Below are 15,379 nucleotides of genomic sequence, written 5' to 3' on the forward strand. Positions count from 1 at the left end.
AAGTGTTTCCCTCCTCACCAACAGAGTTCTCCACTACCTGTGCCTGGATCTCTCCAAGTGGCTCGACGTTTGACTTCACAAGCTTCTTAGATGCTGAAGGAACCCTTTGATCTTTGCATTTTTTCTTAACAATCTTTGTGCTGCTTTCTTTACAAATATCCTTGCGTTTCTTGCTTGCTTTGTTGGGGCCTGTGATTTTTGTAACATTTGATTTTTTTGATTTTTTCCCTGTTGTTACCTTCTGCACGTTTTCTTCAGGTTTTTCATTTAGGCCGTTAAAAGCAGCAGAGGGGCCAGTACTGTCAAATGTGGCATCCGAGGCCTCTTCCTTTACTTTCCCCACCTCATCAAGAGTGATATTTACTAATGTCTTTGCTTTGGCTTCAACCGGTTGCTGGACTTCATCTTTTGGCCTAGCAATCTTTGTCTTCGCAGAGGTGTTGCCCTGATCTACACGTGGCCGTTTTACCTTGACTGCAATTCTGTCCCCATTTATATTAATGTTTCTGTGCTTCTTATTTGCCTTGCCTGAATCTGAAGAAGCACTTTGAGTATTCTTTTCTTTTTTCATGATGTGTGATTTATTTGACTTTGCTGTGAGCTTCCAAGTTTTGTCTCCTGAAGTGGTGGGTGATGCAGTTGTCTCATTTAAACTGTCAGCTGCAACAGCAGGCACAAACTTGCCCGAGTTGTTCTGTGTGGAGTCTGTGTTTCCTGTATTTGCTTTTTCATCCTCTACTGAAGCTGATGCTTTGACCTCAACTTGTGGGACAACAGATTTCGACTTGGAAGGGCATTTTTTCTTGACTGTTGTTCTGCCGAACCTGCCATTTATAACTTTGTGCCTCTTTGACTTACTGGAGTCTGAAGAAGCAGTCTGACTACCGTTTTCTTTAGGAGCAGCATGTTTTCTCACTTTGTGCAGTTTCTTACTGTTTCTTTAGGAGCACCATGTTTTCTCACTTTGTGCAGTTTCTTCATTTTGTCGGTTGTTAGTTTCTCTGCTCCGTCTGCTGAGGTGGAAGTGATCAAATGATTTAAAGCTGTCACAACAGCTGTAGGGGTATTACGCAAAACCCCTTTTTGTTTAACATGATTCTTCTTAACCAGCTTGTTAACTGCTTTATTTGCCTTTAATTCATCAGTTGTTTCTGTAGTTCTGACTTCATCTTGGGCCTGCTTGCCATTTTTCTCTTTTAACTTGTTGCTCACATTTGAGGTCTCTGCTACTTGAGAACACCTTACAAGCCGAGCAGGCCTCTTCAGATCCTTCTGCAGAACAGGTTTTTCTTTCACAGTTTCACTAGCAGCACTAGTGTTTTCATCGTACACAGCTGTCTTCGATTTAGGAGGATGCCCTCGTCTTTTAGAATCTTTTGTGTTTACTTTCACCTGCTTTAATCTGTGCCTCACTTTGCTACTGTGTTTGAACAATGATGAGATGACTCTGAGAGTTTTGGGAGCTGCCAGGGTGGTGTTTGTTGCTTGTCCCTTTCTTAATGTTTGCCTTAGTCTCAGATTAAGAACAGTAGGCTGTGTGGAGGTGTCCTTGTTGGAAAGATTCTTTAAGACATTTGAATCATTTCTCTCTTTCAACCCCTGTTTCAACAGAGATGTTCTGACATTGAAAAAAGTTGGAGCCTTAACATTTTTTCTTGCCAAGTTATGCATAGCTTGCGCCCTTAACTTACGAGCAGCCTTTACACTCTCAGTCTTATTTAGAACAGTGGTTGAAGCAGTATCTGCTGATTTATGATCTTGTTTCTTCCCAGTCTGAATTTTGTCATCTGTTTGCGTGCTTGTGTTCTTGTCTGGTTTACTGGGTTTGGAAGCAAAGTGCTCTCTCTCATGAAGATTTAGTGCCCAGAGACAAATAAATCGCTGAGAACAACCAGGGAGGCAGCACACTGCCTGCAGCGGACTGTGTTTCCTGGCATGGCGTCTCATTTCCATTCCGGTTTTGAACCTGGCAGTACAGCCCTGGTGAAGGCAGGGATGCCGAGGAGCAAGTCTGTGCCTTTCAACATGGTGCAGAAAATGTCTGAAACTCCACAAAACCCTCATGCAAATACTACATTTACTGTTTCCAATACGAAACGCCAGTTCTAAAGGTTTGACATCACCATAGTGATTTTCAAGAGCATGGTATAGGAGTGCAACACGTTTTTTTGACAGGTCTGTGAACCAAGCACATCCATCCACAGGACAACAAACTCTCTCCTGTGGCTCCACATTTTTCTCTTCAACAAATTTCCCATTTTGTTTTGGGGCAGTCTTCAGGACCTGCAGAGATTCTGCCTCTTTATCTTCACTGAAACAGCCAAAAGCTTTCTCTACCTGGACTGAAGATGCAGATGAATCCACTTGTATATTTTGGTTTTCTGGCAGTTTAAAATTCTCATATCTAGTACTTGTTCCGTCTTGGGAACTCTCCGGCTGTGTAGGTGGCTGCTTGGCTTCCAAGTCCTTCTTTGCTCTATCAAGCTCTTGCTTTCTGCCAATATGACCATTAACTTTATGAACTGGAGATTTACTATTAATGTGCTTCAATGTATTCTGTTTCTTTTCTTGTAAAAGCTGTCCATCCACAGGCTTGTCATTAGATCTCAACTTTCGGGGTTCAGACATCATTGAATCTGGAAGGGTTACAGATTCAGGGCAGAAAGCTGATTTCTTCAGCTTCCCACTACTATGACCAGAAGATGCATTTATAGTCTTAGCTTTGGCAGAGGTTTTATGTGTGGAGATCTCTTTGTTCTCAAAGACCTGATTTTGGGTTTTGTTACTGACCGAGTCTTTGCTCCTCTTTAGTTTCTCTATATGACCAGACAGGTGCATCATGGCCAGGAGGTCATCTTTGAACACAGCTCCACAGAACATGCACTCGTCTTTACGAAAATGGAACATTGCATGTGCTACAACTCGACTTCCCTTAAAGACCTTGTGGCAGAACATACAGCTGTACTCCAACTTGGACTCCTCTGATTCTGGTGGCATTTCCATAGACCCACTGTTCTCAGATGTTTCTGGAGCAACATCCTCAATTCCTGCTTTCCTTTTCTTTCCTTGGACATCTGCAGCTGTGGAGACCTGTTCTGATACAGACCTTCTGGAGGTAGTCTGTAGTCTATGAGGTATTATAGGTTTTCTTCCAGCAGTAGACTCGTTGGAGGCACTGTTCCCTGGAACTCTGTGTTTCTCATGCTCCAGATCTCGAGCAAGTGTCACAGGTGCAAGTTCAGTAACCATCTCTGTTACAAACGTCAGAGCAGATATGTCATTTATACTGTCATGATCTGTAGGTGTATAAGTGGCCAGAGTCTCTGATACCTTACTTAGAGTGCCTACATTTCCTCCAGGGCTTGTGTCACTTTCACTGTATACATCTGGCTCAACAATGCTGTTGCTAACTGTGGTGAGCACCTCTGGACTGTATGCTTTTGGCTGTGCTATTGGATTTTTGCCTGCTTCAGCCTGAGAGGATGACTTCAGTACTTGTTCTCTAAGATCAACATCGTGGGACTGTGAGCGCGTGCAATCAGCAGCTGCTGTATCTGAAATGTTACAGACTAAAGAGGTGTCATCGCTAACTTCCATCTGATTGCTGTGTGCAGTCGCAGTCTGTGAAACCTCATTTGAAAGTGTTGTTTTTGAGATGCAACCTGGGGACTGTGTTACTTGAGCTGCTTTATTTAGGGCTTGTGAGGCAATAGTGACTTGCATCTCAACAGCAGGATCTTCAATGTGCTCTCTTGCTGAAGCTGTGGTTTGAGCTTGAGGGACCTTATACAATGCTGGAATTTCTGTCACTTCAGCTGCTCCTGAAGTCTCTGATGCAGTGGTAGGTTTTACTTCAGCAGCAGACTTTTCAAAGAGCTCTACTGCTGAAGTAGACTTTTGTGAGTCTGGTTTTGTGGCTTGAGCTTGAAGGCCTTTTTCTAAAGCAGGGGATTCTCTAAACTCAGCTTCTGCTGGTGTTGGAGAGGCAAAGCTGCCTTTCATCTCAGCAGCAGGTTTTTCACACAGCTCTCTTGGTGAATCTTTAGGAGGACTTCCCTGCACAGAGGAGCGTGTGATTGTTGATACTGAGCCTTGAATATTCAAACCAACACCCTTTCCTTTCTGCCGCCGAACATAACAGTGTAGCTGCTGTACAAACATAGCTGCATCCCGCGCTCTAAGAACCACCTCGTTGCGATGTACAGTCTTCAGAGATTGTGATGTGGCTGGAAACTTCACTGTAGGTTTGTAAAGAAGTATTTGAGGGAACCCTCGATGTCTGTTGCAAGTATCCTCAGGAAAAGTACCCATCAGTTCATTGTCTGGTAGAGAGAGTTCAAGAATTACTTGTGGAGGGGTGGCTGGTTTAACACAGTCAAAAGAAAACCCTCTCTGGTGCCCACAGTTGTTTTCCCTAGCCTTTAAGTGAGAATTTACTGAAGGTCTGAGTTTTGTACTGTTCTTGAGCTGACCAGATTCAGACCTCTTCATGACAGAGGATCGATGGTGCCTTTGATGTTTCAACCCATGCTTCTTGATCTTTGGAGCAACATTATTCTCTTCAAGAGTTCCTGAGTCTTCCAGAAGCCATTTGGGTTTTCTAATCCTGCGTTTTGGTGGGTTCTTCTCTGAAAGTCGTGTGGTGCGCCTGTGTTCTCCATACACAATGGCTACATTGTCCCTGATTTTGTCTAGCTGCCAAAATGAACGTCTCAAATGTTCAGTTGAAGCTTCCTTCAGAGGTCGTGACCCTTGGTTGCCTTTCTTCTTTACGGCATGATCAGCATTTAACTGTGTTTTCCCTGGGCCTGCCTTTAGTCTTCTGGATGCAGTTTCAGTAGCCTCCTTACGATGACTGTCCTCTTTATGGTGCCGCTTCTTTGCTGCTGCCTGGAATGCCCCTTTACTTCCTTTCTGACATACTGATGTACTTGATTGGAAATCAGGCTCTTTGGTGCAATAGTTAGGAATCCATTTTTCTTCAATGATTTCTTCAAGGACAGCGCTAACCACCGTCTCACTCATCAGCTTCAAACAATTGGTCTGCAAAGCAATGAGGTTCCAAAACTCTGGGTCAAAATACAGATCCTTCTTCAAGACCTGAAAAGAAATGTAAACGTTTTAGTACTACAATATTAAAAAAAAAAAAAAAAAAAAAAAAAAAAAAAAAAAAAAAAAAATTCCTGTCATAATTTGTTAAAATGTGCTCTACCTGCAGCATTTCAAAGCGAACGTGGTTTCCGATGGGGCTGCATTCCACGTGGTACTCCTGATCAGGATGCACATAGAGAAGATACACCATCTTGTAGGCCTCAACACTTCGTTCCAGGAAGAAGACAAGAAGCGCACATGCCCGGCAAACCTCCAGGTCATTGGGCAGGAGACCAGCAATGGTTTTGTAGATTAGAGACTTTGTGACAACTTCACAGGGATGGCAAGACTCCAGGGCACTAGCACAAAGCTCAACGCAGAACTGGACACCGTCTTCACCCAACTGGTAAGATACAAACAACGTACTTCTGAAACACGGATTTTTTTTTAATGTATATATATACAGTGGTGTGAAAAAGTGTTTGCCCCCTTACTGATTTCTTATCTTTTTGCATGTTTGTCACACTGTAATGTTTCAGATCGTCAAACAAATTTATATATTAGTCAAAGATAACACAAGTAAACACATCATGCAGTTTTTAAATGAAGGTTTTTATTATTAAGGGAAAACAAAATCCAAAACTATATAGCCCTGTGTGAACAAGTGTTTGCCCCCTAAACCTAATAACTGGTTGGGCCACCCTTAGCAGCAACAACTGCAATCAAGCGTTTTCGATAACTTGCCATGAGTCTTCCACAGCGCTGTGGAGGAATTTTGGCCCACTCATCTTGGCAGAATGGTTGTAAGTCAGCCACATTGGAGGGTTTTCGGGCATGAACCGCCTTTTTAAGGTCATGCCACAGCATCTCAATTGGATTCAGGTCAGGACTTTGACTAGGCCACTCCAAAGTCTTCATTTTGTTTTTCTTCAGCCATTCAGAAGTGGACTTGCTGGTGTGCTTTGGATCATTGTCCTGCTGCAGAACCCAAGTTCGCTTCAGCTTGAGGCCACAAACAGATGGCCGGACATTCTCCTTCAGGATATTTTGGTACACAGCAGAATTCATGGTTCCACTTATCACAGCAAGTCTTCCAGGGCCTGAAGCAGCAAAACAGCCCCAGACCATCACACTACCACCACCATATTTTACTGTTGGTATGATGTTCTTTTTCTGAAATGCGGTGTTACTTTTACGCCACACATTACACTACACAAATGTCTGCCTCACCTCTTGTAGTATGGTTCTGATGAATGGGAAGATTGAGTTGACATTGGTAGCAGAGAGCAACAGCTGATGGCTCTCCTCAAGCAGAACTTGCTTGGATGTATTCAACCGGCTATGAAGTTTACTCCAAATGAAGACAAGATCACTGCAAAAAGCAGAGTTAATGATTATTCTTAATGATGTTCAACTTGGGTCCTTCAATGTCTGTAGAAATTACAAACCCTTAAACAGCTGATGTTATGAAGTAATTGAAGTTTACTTACCACAAGTAGTAGACGTCTCCTCTACGGAGCTGCTGAGAGAGGAAGGCTCTGCTCAGGGCTAATAGCAAGTCATCCTTTTCTTCACACTCCAAACTACAGATGATATATACTGCATCTTTACCATTTAGGTCAGCCACCTGACAAACATAGGAAATTGGAGGCATCAGACAGTGAACAAAAATAGTTTTCATACATTAAAGGTTGATAAAGTTGTGGCAGTTAAAAACAACTACAACAGACTGCAGCAAAAATTGTCTCCATTTGACTGAAAGACATACTAGTCTCCCTCACACAGTCACTCCACCCACCTCTTTAAGTAGGCGGTCACACTGTGAAGTTTTGTAAAGCCACACAAGGTAGACCTGCAGGAAGAACAAGTGTTGTCCTGCTGTGGGATGCTGAGCACAGCACTTAGCCAGAGCCAGAGCCTCACTGACCCGCTCACAGGATAAAAGGTAGCGCACCCGCAGCTCAAAGAACACCGGCAGCTCAGAGCTGATGCACCCATCCACTAACAGAAGGCCAAGCCAGAGAGACATGGTTTTAGTTTACACTGATACTCTGGGGAAAAGAAAAAAACTTAGAAAAATCAACTGGACTAGGTTTTTAGGTCGAAGACGTTTCACCTCTCATCCAAGAGGCTTCATCAGCTCTGCCTGACTGGCGTTGAGTTGGAGATATTTAAGATACAACTTGTCATTCATCTACAACTCTGTTTTGAGATCTCTGCCCAAACATTCCCACCAGGACAACAGGCGTCAGTCCACAGGTGAGACAGGCAACGACGCTCACCAATACTGGGCTATAACGACTCAGTCGTTAGGGGACAGTGTTGGGCATCAAAGGACTGACCACCGATGGGGATAAATATCTCCGAATCAATGCCAGTCAGGCAGAACTGATGAAGCCTCTTGGATGAGAGGTGAAACGTCTTCGACATAAAAACCTAGTCCAGTTGATTTTTCTAAGTTTTTTTTTCAGCTTACTATGACCTGGATGACTGAGAATCTGCACCGACATGCTATACTGATACTGTTAAACTTAAACTTTAAGCAAAATACATTCAGACAAACTGTAGATAACATTAAAAAAAACTGAAATGTGCTTTAACAATACATTTTTATTAACTGTAGATAACATTAAAAAAAAACTAAAATGTGCTTTAACAATACATTTTTATTTAACCAAGACAAGGTGAAATATACACAAACCAATCAGTATAATGCAATAGTGTGTATCTACTCGATTATTTAATTGTCATTATCTACATACATATTCATAATGATAATATACTAGGCATACCACAAATGTTGAATATGTTGCCTACCTTCATTCTGAGGTAAACTGGAGTCACTTAGAATTGCCTGTAAGACCAAACTGGCCCAAGGCCCGCCTCCCCGAACCAAACGATCCACCTGAAGTAAGTGAACATTCTGATGCCTTGCCAGGGCCAAATAACACTCCTGGAAATAGGGACAAAAACCCTCAACTTATAATGCTAGTACTAGTATGTTTTAAAAAAAAATGCCAAAAGCTCCAACATCTAGTATCACAATGGACTGAACCGTTTTACATTATCTACTGTTCTGTAAGGCATAGCACATAATGAATAACTATAAAATGAGGTCTGCAAGTTTCTAATCTGCAATTCATAAACATAAATGGTCACAAAACCTACTTTCCATTACGACAATTATCTGAACTTCTTTCTCACCTGGAATGTCACAGTGAAGTTTTTCAGTGGCTCCTTGTGGAAGTTCTTCTGGTCAAAGAACAGCAGCAACTCAAAAATACTCCTGTGAGGAAAACAAAATGACTTGGCATCTATCAATAAATCCAACTTTGAAACAGTGTAAAACTACTTTATACCTAGAATCTATTATCCAGACACACAGAACTTCAGTTATTTGTATGGAAAGATGGTTACTGTGATAAAGAGGTAGTGCAGTGAAGTTAATTGGGAAGCTGAGGGAAATCCTGCAGGATACAGGACCGAGGATGGAAGGTTTATGCATCAACAGTTGGCAGCAAGCCAGAGGTTTTCCTGGATGACAAGTGTGCAATGTGCCAGCCAGCGAACAAAATCACCGTTTAATTCCATAAACACTGCTACCAATAACCCTGAATATACTACACTACATCTGGGATGGGTGCCATATGTTTACTGATTTCTGCATGCAATTGGCCTGAAGGTTTTTTTGCTCGTTTGTTTTTGGTACTAATTTGGCAAGTGTTACTTTGTAGCACGTATGTTTAATAAAAATTGTATTTAAAATTTATGTGTGCTTTTTAAAGGGTCAACGGTGGGAGGCCACTTCCCTGCAGAGACAAAGAGCTGCATTTATTCAGTCAAAATTGAACCAAAGTGAAACAAAAATGAACCAAGCAGGAAGCAAAACAACCGCAAACTATGCATCCAAACTACTCTTTATGTAAGGAAATCATAAAACACCCCCCCCCACCAAATCTAAAATTAAGGTTGTAATGAAAACACTTTCCCAGATTTAAACTTTTTTTTTTTATTTAACCCTCCTGTTATGTTGCGGGTCAAACTGACCCACGAACATAACTGCTTTAAATGAGACAAATATTTGATATGAAGAAATGAACATCCTGTTATGAACATTTCTTCATATCAAATATTTGTGTCATTTAAAGAAGTTATATTCGTGGGTCAATTTGACCCGCAACATAACAGGAGGGTTAAATAAATAAATAAAATGTGTCTGTCAAAATTTCATTGCTATTACATGTGATTTTGATACTTGATAAACCATACACTTTAGTTTTTACCCTGAACACCATCATGTCAAACAGTGGACTGATTCAAAACAAATGCCAGTGCAGATCTAATTCCAGCTTCTACTGCACTTAGAGGTGTATTTGCATCACAACTTGCATGATCATGTTTAGCATCACAGGTTTTGTGTGGCAACATGTAACTGAACAACATAAATACACCCCAAGATTCTTATAAACGTAAACATTTCCCTCACTTGCGTCTTTTCCTTGTTCTCTTAAGTCACAGATGGAAGAAACCTTTTTCTCTTATTCTTCATCTGAAGCATCCAATTATCAACCGACTTCCAATGAAGGGACCTGTCAGTCCCTAAAGGATCTTTGCAAAGGATGGTTTAGTGTAATTTCCAGCATGGCTACTCCAGCGGCCTCCTCAATCCTCACAGCAGATCTAAGAGTCTTGGAATGTCCTCGATCCTTTTTCAACTGGAACAACTTCCGGGTCGAGCAAAGCTCAATCATATAAGAGACTTAGGAGGAAACAACACTTGGGGTACATCCTATCTATATTGAGTGGGAGTGACTGCAACAGCACTTATGGATGCTGTCACGATACTAGGAATATATTTAAAGGGCCCATGTCATGCTTTTACATTGACATATCTATAATGTTACAACAGTGAATTATCATCTTAGACGTGACCTAAAGATCAAAAAATGAGAATGCATATTCTAGTATTTTTATGCAGAAGTAAGTTTATACACGCCTTGCAAACTCTCGCTCGTGAGACATTTTTTCTACCAAAAACTGTTACGCGATAGTTTAAGGAGATACTTGAATGGGCATAATCTGCAGGTCGTTGCACGTTCATGTGAGCTTGCCTGACATCAACCGATGGCCCCACCATATTGGCAATATGTTATTTTGCCTTGTTTGTTATGAATGTTTTCAGTAAAGCTTATAAAAAAAAAATAAATAAATAACACAGACATTTGCTGGTGCCATTGTAAAAGCAGAATTTTTCGGCTGTGCCTGATTGTGTGCATCTATTTTCCCTCCTGCTGCTGCACCGTAACCAGAGGATGTGGATAAAAATACAGGGGCTGAGGTTATTGCATGTCCGGGAACGTTCCTGTACAGGGACTTGCTGTTCTACCTGACCGGGTCTAACCTACAAGCAGCCGGGCAGTGAAGACCCCACCGCAGTTAGTGATCAGCTCATCAACGCTCAGAGCACAGTACCTGTTTGTTCTGACTGCTTGAGGCCAGTGTGTCTGCCACATATGACGTGTTGCTGGTTAGTGAGGGGATTACAATTCATGATGTTATTGTCGTTACACTACCTGCTGCAATCAATTTCACTACTTTGGCACTGTATGTGGTTGGGTGGGGGAAGATGCAGTGACCACCGGTTGGATTCACTGACTTTAGAGCTACCTGAAAGGGAGTGATGTTTCCTCTACTCTGTGAAACATAACGGTAGGTTTAAATAAATAAATAAATAAATAAATAACACGTTGCATGTCTGTTAATGTGCTCTCTCTGTAACGGAGAAAATTGTTGTAAGGCTGGAGAAGTTACTATGTCTGCATTATGCCAGTTAAAATATGGGCTTTCTCAATTATCCACTTTGTTTAGAGTGTTACACATCTCTTTTAATAGGTACATATACCATTTTTACCTCTCTATGGGGAGAAATTCAAATTAATTAATGCAGTCACAGTTTGCTTTGCTGTCCACTTGTGACATAACACCGGCAGCAGGACTTGTGCACGTTCACAGACTATCCTCTCGTTTTTAGAAAGAGTCTTTTTGGTTTTATTATTCTTAAAAAAAAATTATAGATTATTTGGCATTATAAGGGGTGCCAAGATAATCTAGAGGTTCCAAGATTAAACATTAAATGACTGGAAACAAGCATGCCATGTGGACTTTAATAAATGCAAGTGGAATAAGAGATCATCACTCTGGAAACAGTAAATAAAATATGTGGCAATTATTTAAGTGTGCAAAGACTGAAAAGCACCTCTCTAGGGACGTCTGTGTACTTACAAGGCCAGACTACTGAGCGTATGAACCACATGATCACAGTTTGATGTGAAGAAGCTGGAGGCTTGAGTGAAGTAGACAAGAGCTATCTCAAGGATCCTGAGCTGAGGCAGAGGCACCTGCCAGTGAGAAGCGTACTCCTCCACCAGCTGCACAGGGAAAAGGCAAAACAAAGATGAGCCAAAAAAAAAAAAGTTACAAGGGCAGTCAGTCATGATTATCATTTAGCATCTTTATGTTTTAGGCAAGATGTAATGTTTTGAATGCAAATATAGGTAAATTATAATGCAACAGGTACAAGGCTCAGCCTACATTTACACAAGCAATCAGAGCTGCAAGGATTAGCTGATCTATTAAAAAAACATCAGCAACTCCTTAATTATTAAGAGTTTTGCATGGCAATGTCAAACAATGCAGCTTTTAGCTTCTCAAACATGAAGAAATTACATTTCTCTTTTAAATCATAACTTTAATATCATTGGGGTTTAAACAAGACTACTGGATTTTTTTTTTCATAATTTTCTGACATTTCATAGACTAAAGTCTGTCTCCAAGTGTTAGCACTGTGCTCAGACTATGTTTTTACTCTGAGCTAAAACTTGAGTGTCAGGCCTGTGAATGGTATGCCAACACCCCTGTGGCAAGATAATACATATTTTGTAGTCGTCATAAGAAACAGTGGAATCCATTAGTTTCCACTGTTAGTACTAAGGCTGTAGTTGTGGACTTTAATAAATGCAAGTGGAATAAGAGATCATCACTCTGGAAACAGTAAATAAAATATGTGGCAATTATTTAAGTGTGCAAAGACTGAAAAGCACCTCTCTAGGGACGTCTGTGTACTTACAAGGCCAGACTACTGAGCGTATGAACCACATGATCACAGTTTGATGTGAAGAAGCTGGAGGCTTGAGTGAAGTAGACAAGAGCTATCTCAAGGATCCTGAGCTGAGGCAGAGGCACCTGCCAGTGAGAAGCGTACTCCTCCACCAGCTGCACAGGGAAAAGGCAAAACAAAGATGAGCCAAAAAAAAAAGTTACAAGGGCAGTCAGTCATGATTATCATTTAGCATCTTTATGTTTTAGGCAAGATGTAATGTTTTGAATGCAAATATAGGTAAATTATAATGCAACAGGTACAAGGCTCAGCCTACATTTACACAAGCAATCAGAGCTGCAAGGATTAGCTGATCTATTAAAAAAACATCAGCAACTCCTTAATTATTAAGAGTTTAGCATGGCAATGTCAAACAATGCAGCTTTTAGCTTCTCAAACATGAAGAAATTACATTTCTCTTTTAAATCATAACTTTAATATCATTGGGGTTTAAACAAGACTACTGGATTTTTTTTTTCATAATTTTCTGACATTTCATAGACTAAAGTCTGTCTCCAAGTGTTAGCACTGTGCTCAGACTATGTTTTTACTCTGAGCTAAAACTTGAGTGTCAGGCCTGTGAATGGTATGCCAACACCCCTGTGGCAAGACAATACATATTTTGTAGTCGTCATGAGAAAACAGTGGAATCCATTAGTTTCCACTGTTAGTACTAAGGCTGTAGTCTTACTCAGGCTTCTTCTGTGACAGTCAAAGATTTACAAGCAATCCCCGACTACTGCCATTTGAAAACACATGATAAGTACTAGCTGCAGAGTACTATTAAAACATAAGGATGTGAGGACATCTTGTGACACCAGAAACCAAGTTGTCATCTATTACATCTACAGTTACATGTACTCTTGCGGTCGGGGGTTGACAGGTCATTAAACCACATTTCGAAGTTGGGCTGTATAACAAGCGCTTGATGACTTAGCTACCGTTACTGCTGGCTACTAGTCAGAGGGCAACACTAGGTTTAACATCAGCTAACTTACTTAGCTACTAGTCTAATGTTTATGTTACTGAATGCACTGTCCGGGTACAAATAAATGTAACACTGGAGCGGGTATCTTAGTTTGGTAAACAATCATCGTACTTGCCAAGCTAACATGAGCTAAGTCGGTAGCTGGCTCGAGCGACTTGCTCGGTTAGCTCGCTAGCTGAGCAGTAAACATGCGGACTGATTTACTAACTCAAACGCTTCACTGTCGTCACCTGGATCTGAACGTGGGTTATAAAGCATAATGTTAAAATGGCTTTAAGATAATATATTTGGTTTTAACAGGACTGTGACTCGTTAGCTTTATGCTAACGAGTTTAGCTGCTAATGCTAGTCGTGTAACGACCAGTTCTGGGGGAGGGGAGTCGGCTATGGCCTTATCTTCGACAACAAGCCTAACACCAACTTCAGCTACGGCTCCTTACCTTGCAAAACTCAGAACAGAACAGTTTACTATCGACTCGCAGTGCATCACTTGAGTAACAGCTTAACAAATTCTCCAATTGATTTTCTAGCCCCTCTAACTCGTACGCACTGGCTTCCTCCGCCATACTGCCTGTCTAGCCTTGCTCGTAGCAGCAACCACACAACACACACACACACCATCAACTTGTACTGACAGCGCTGATTGGTTGCCGTTAACGTAAAGGGGTTCGCTCCTTTTGAGCACCAGAGTGCACTGAATGAGAGTTAGTTAAGACGGAGTTTGAGTTCCAACCTTATGTCAAACGACTCTAATTATGCTCCGCAAACACGGTGTTAACAATAGAAAATGACATGCGCCACAAACCACATGGCAAACACAAACACTCTGAATATTTGCATTCATTTCCCATTGTACAAACTTGGAAAAATCATTACTGAAGCTACCACAGCCATAGTAATAAATTAATTATTACAACTGATGATTTAGTCATATTTATATCCTATTCATATGGTATACAAACATCAATGATCAAATGTTTATTTGTGGCTTTTAGGTACACTATGTAAAGGTGTAAATAATGCAGATTTCTCTATTATTTACCTTATACCATCACAAATGGATTATAGCAGAGGTTTCCAATCAGTTTCACGCTTAAAAAAAGCCTAGTGTGGATGTGAGCAACTAGTGGTTAAAAAACCATCAATAATTTTTCTTCTCAATATTGTTTAATTAGAAGAATTAAGAGCCCTTAATAGAGAAAGGGGGAAGAATTAAGGGGAAAGGTTGTTTTTCTTGTTCTTCTAATCATCTTGTGACTACTGAGATTTAAGGGACCTGGTGTAAAACACTGAAAGACTGCTGAGATATTTTTACATTTTATTCATTCAATATTTCAAACCTACTTCCATACATATACTGTATATATAGACTTCTGGACAGTTTTAGTGCAAATATTTATTAAATAAATGCATACAAAACCTAATATTGCATATAGTATCTCCTTACCTGTTAGTACTGAGGGGAAAGCATGACAAAGATTATCACTGCAACATGATCTTTAAATTAACCAGGCAGAGAATGAAATGGTTCTTTTCAAGTTTAATCATTTATTTACATTTATTAAAGAAAAATTATGCAATAAAAATGTTTCAAGACATCTTTACAGTTACATCAGGAAATTTGATTAACCTCCACATGCATTTCTTTGTTGTGTACACACAGAGTAAAGCAGCATACAGTGTGCAACTGCTTCTCTACAGCGGCTCTCCTTGTCTAATCTTCATAAGTGAGATGAATGTGACCTTATGAAACAACCTTGTACTTTTCAGACAAAACAGCAAACAAAGGCTTTAGTCCCAAAGACTGCTAAACAAAAATCTTTCTACAAGTACAAACCTAAAAAAAAGACCGTTTTGAACACTACCATCAGAGGTAGTAATCAGCTGTTTCAAATAAAAACAGAACATTATCACCTGCTGACCTACAGTAGCGCATTAGATCTTAAGTGGGGGGGACAGTTCATCAGTGGGTTCTGACAGAGATCGCTCTCTTCTTTCCCGCCCTGTGACGAAGCTGAGCAGGTCAACGGCCGTCACCACTCCGAAAACCATCTGCTTCAGACTGGGACAACCATCTGTCACGTCTGGTGGAAAGCCACAAGGGAAAAGAGAGTGAAATAAAACAACAATAATAATAATAATAA

At 40.7% G+C, this 15,379-nt stretch overlaps 2 protein-coding genes across 2 annotated transcripts in view; both read right to left on the bottom strand.

Moving 5' to 3' along the window:
- Window positions 1-12,171: 12,171 nt before the first annotated feature.
- On the bottom strand, window positions 12,172-13,860 carry LOC109960581 (zinc finger protein 292-like). The gene is made up of 2 exons (XM_020600782.1): window positions 13,676-13,860; window positions 12,172-12,363 (listed from the first exon to the last, which is right to left on the bottom strand). The coding sequence occupies exons 1-2, from the start codon at window positions 13,799-13,801 to the stop codon at window positions 12,214-12,216; spliced, it is 276 nt and encodes a 91-aa protein (XP_020456438.1). The 5' UTR covers window positions 13,802-13,860; the 3' UTR covers window positions 12,172-12,213.
- A 1,310-nt stretch (window positions 13,861-15,170) lies between these two features.
- cbsa (cystathionine beta-synthase a) overlaps window positions 15,171-15,379 on the bottom strand; it is an 8,661-nt gene continuing 8,452 nt past the window's right edge. Inside the window, exon 15 of the mRNA XM_020600669.1 lies at window positions 15,171-15,319. Within this exon, the coding sequence (XP_020456325.1) occupies window positions 15,171-15,319 (149 nt within the window). The remainder of the gene's footprint in view (window positions 15,320-15,379) is intronic.

Source organism: Monopterus albus, unplaced genomic scaffold, assembly GCF_001952655.1.
Source record: "Monopterus albus unplaced genomic scaffold, M_albus_1.0 scaffold48.1, whole genome shotgun sequence".
NCBI classification, from domain to species: Eukaryota; Metazoa; Chordata; class Actinopteri; order Synbranchiformes; family Synbranchidae; genus Monopterus; species Monopterus albus.

Bases quoted from the DNA above. Each gene is read 5' to 3' on its own strand.
- LOC109960581 (XM_020600782.1), bottom strand. From the start codon at position 13,801: ATGGCGGAGGAAGCCAGTGCGTACGAGTTAGAGGGGCTAGAAAATCAA. The intron at 12,364-13,675 runs GTAAGGAGCCGT...TTCCCTGTGCAG, and splicing joins TCTGTTCTGAGTTTTGCAAG to CTGGTGGAGGAGTACGCTTC.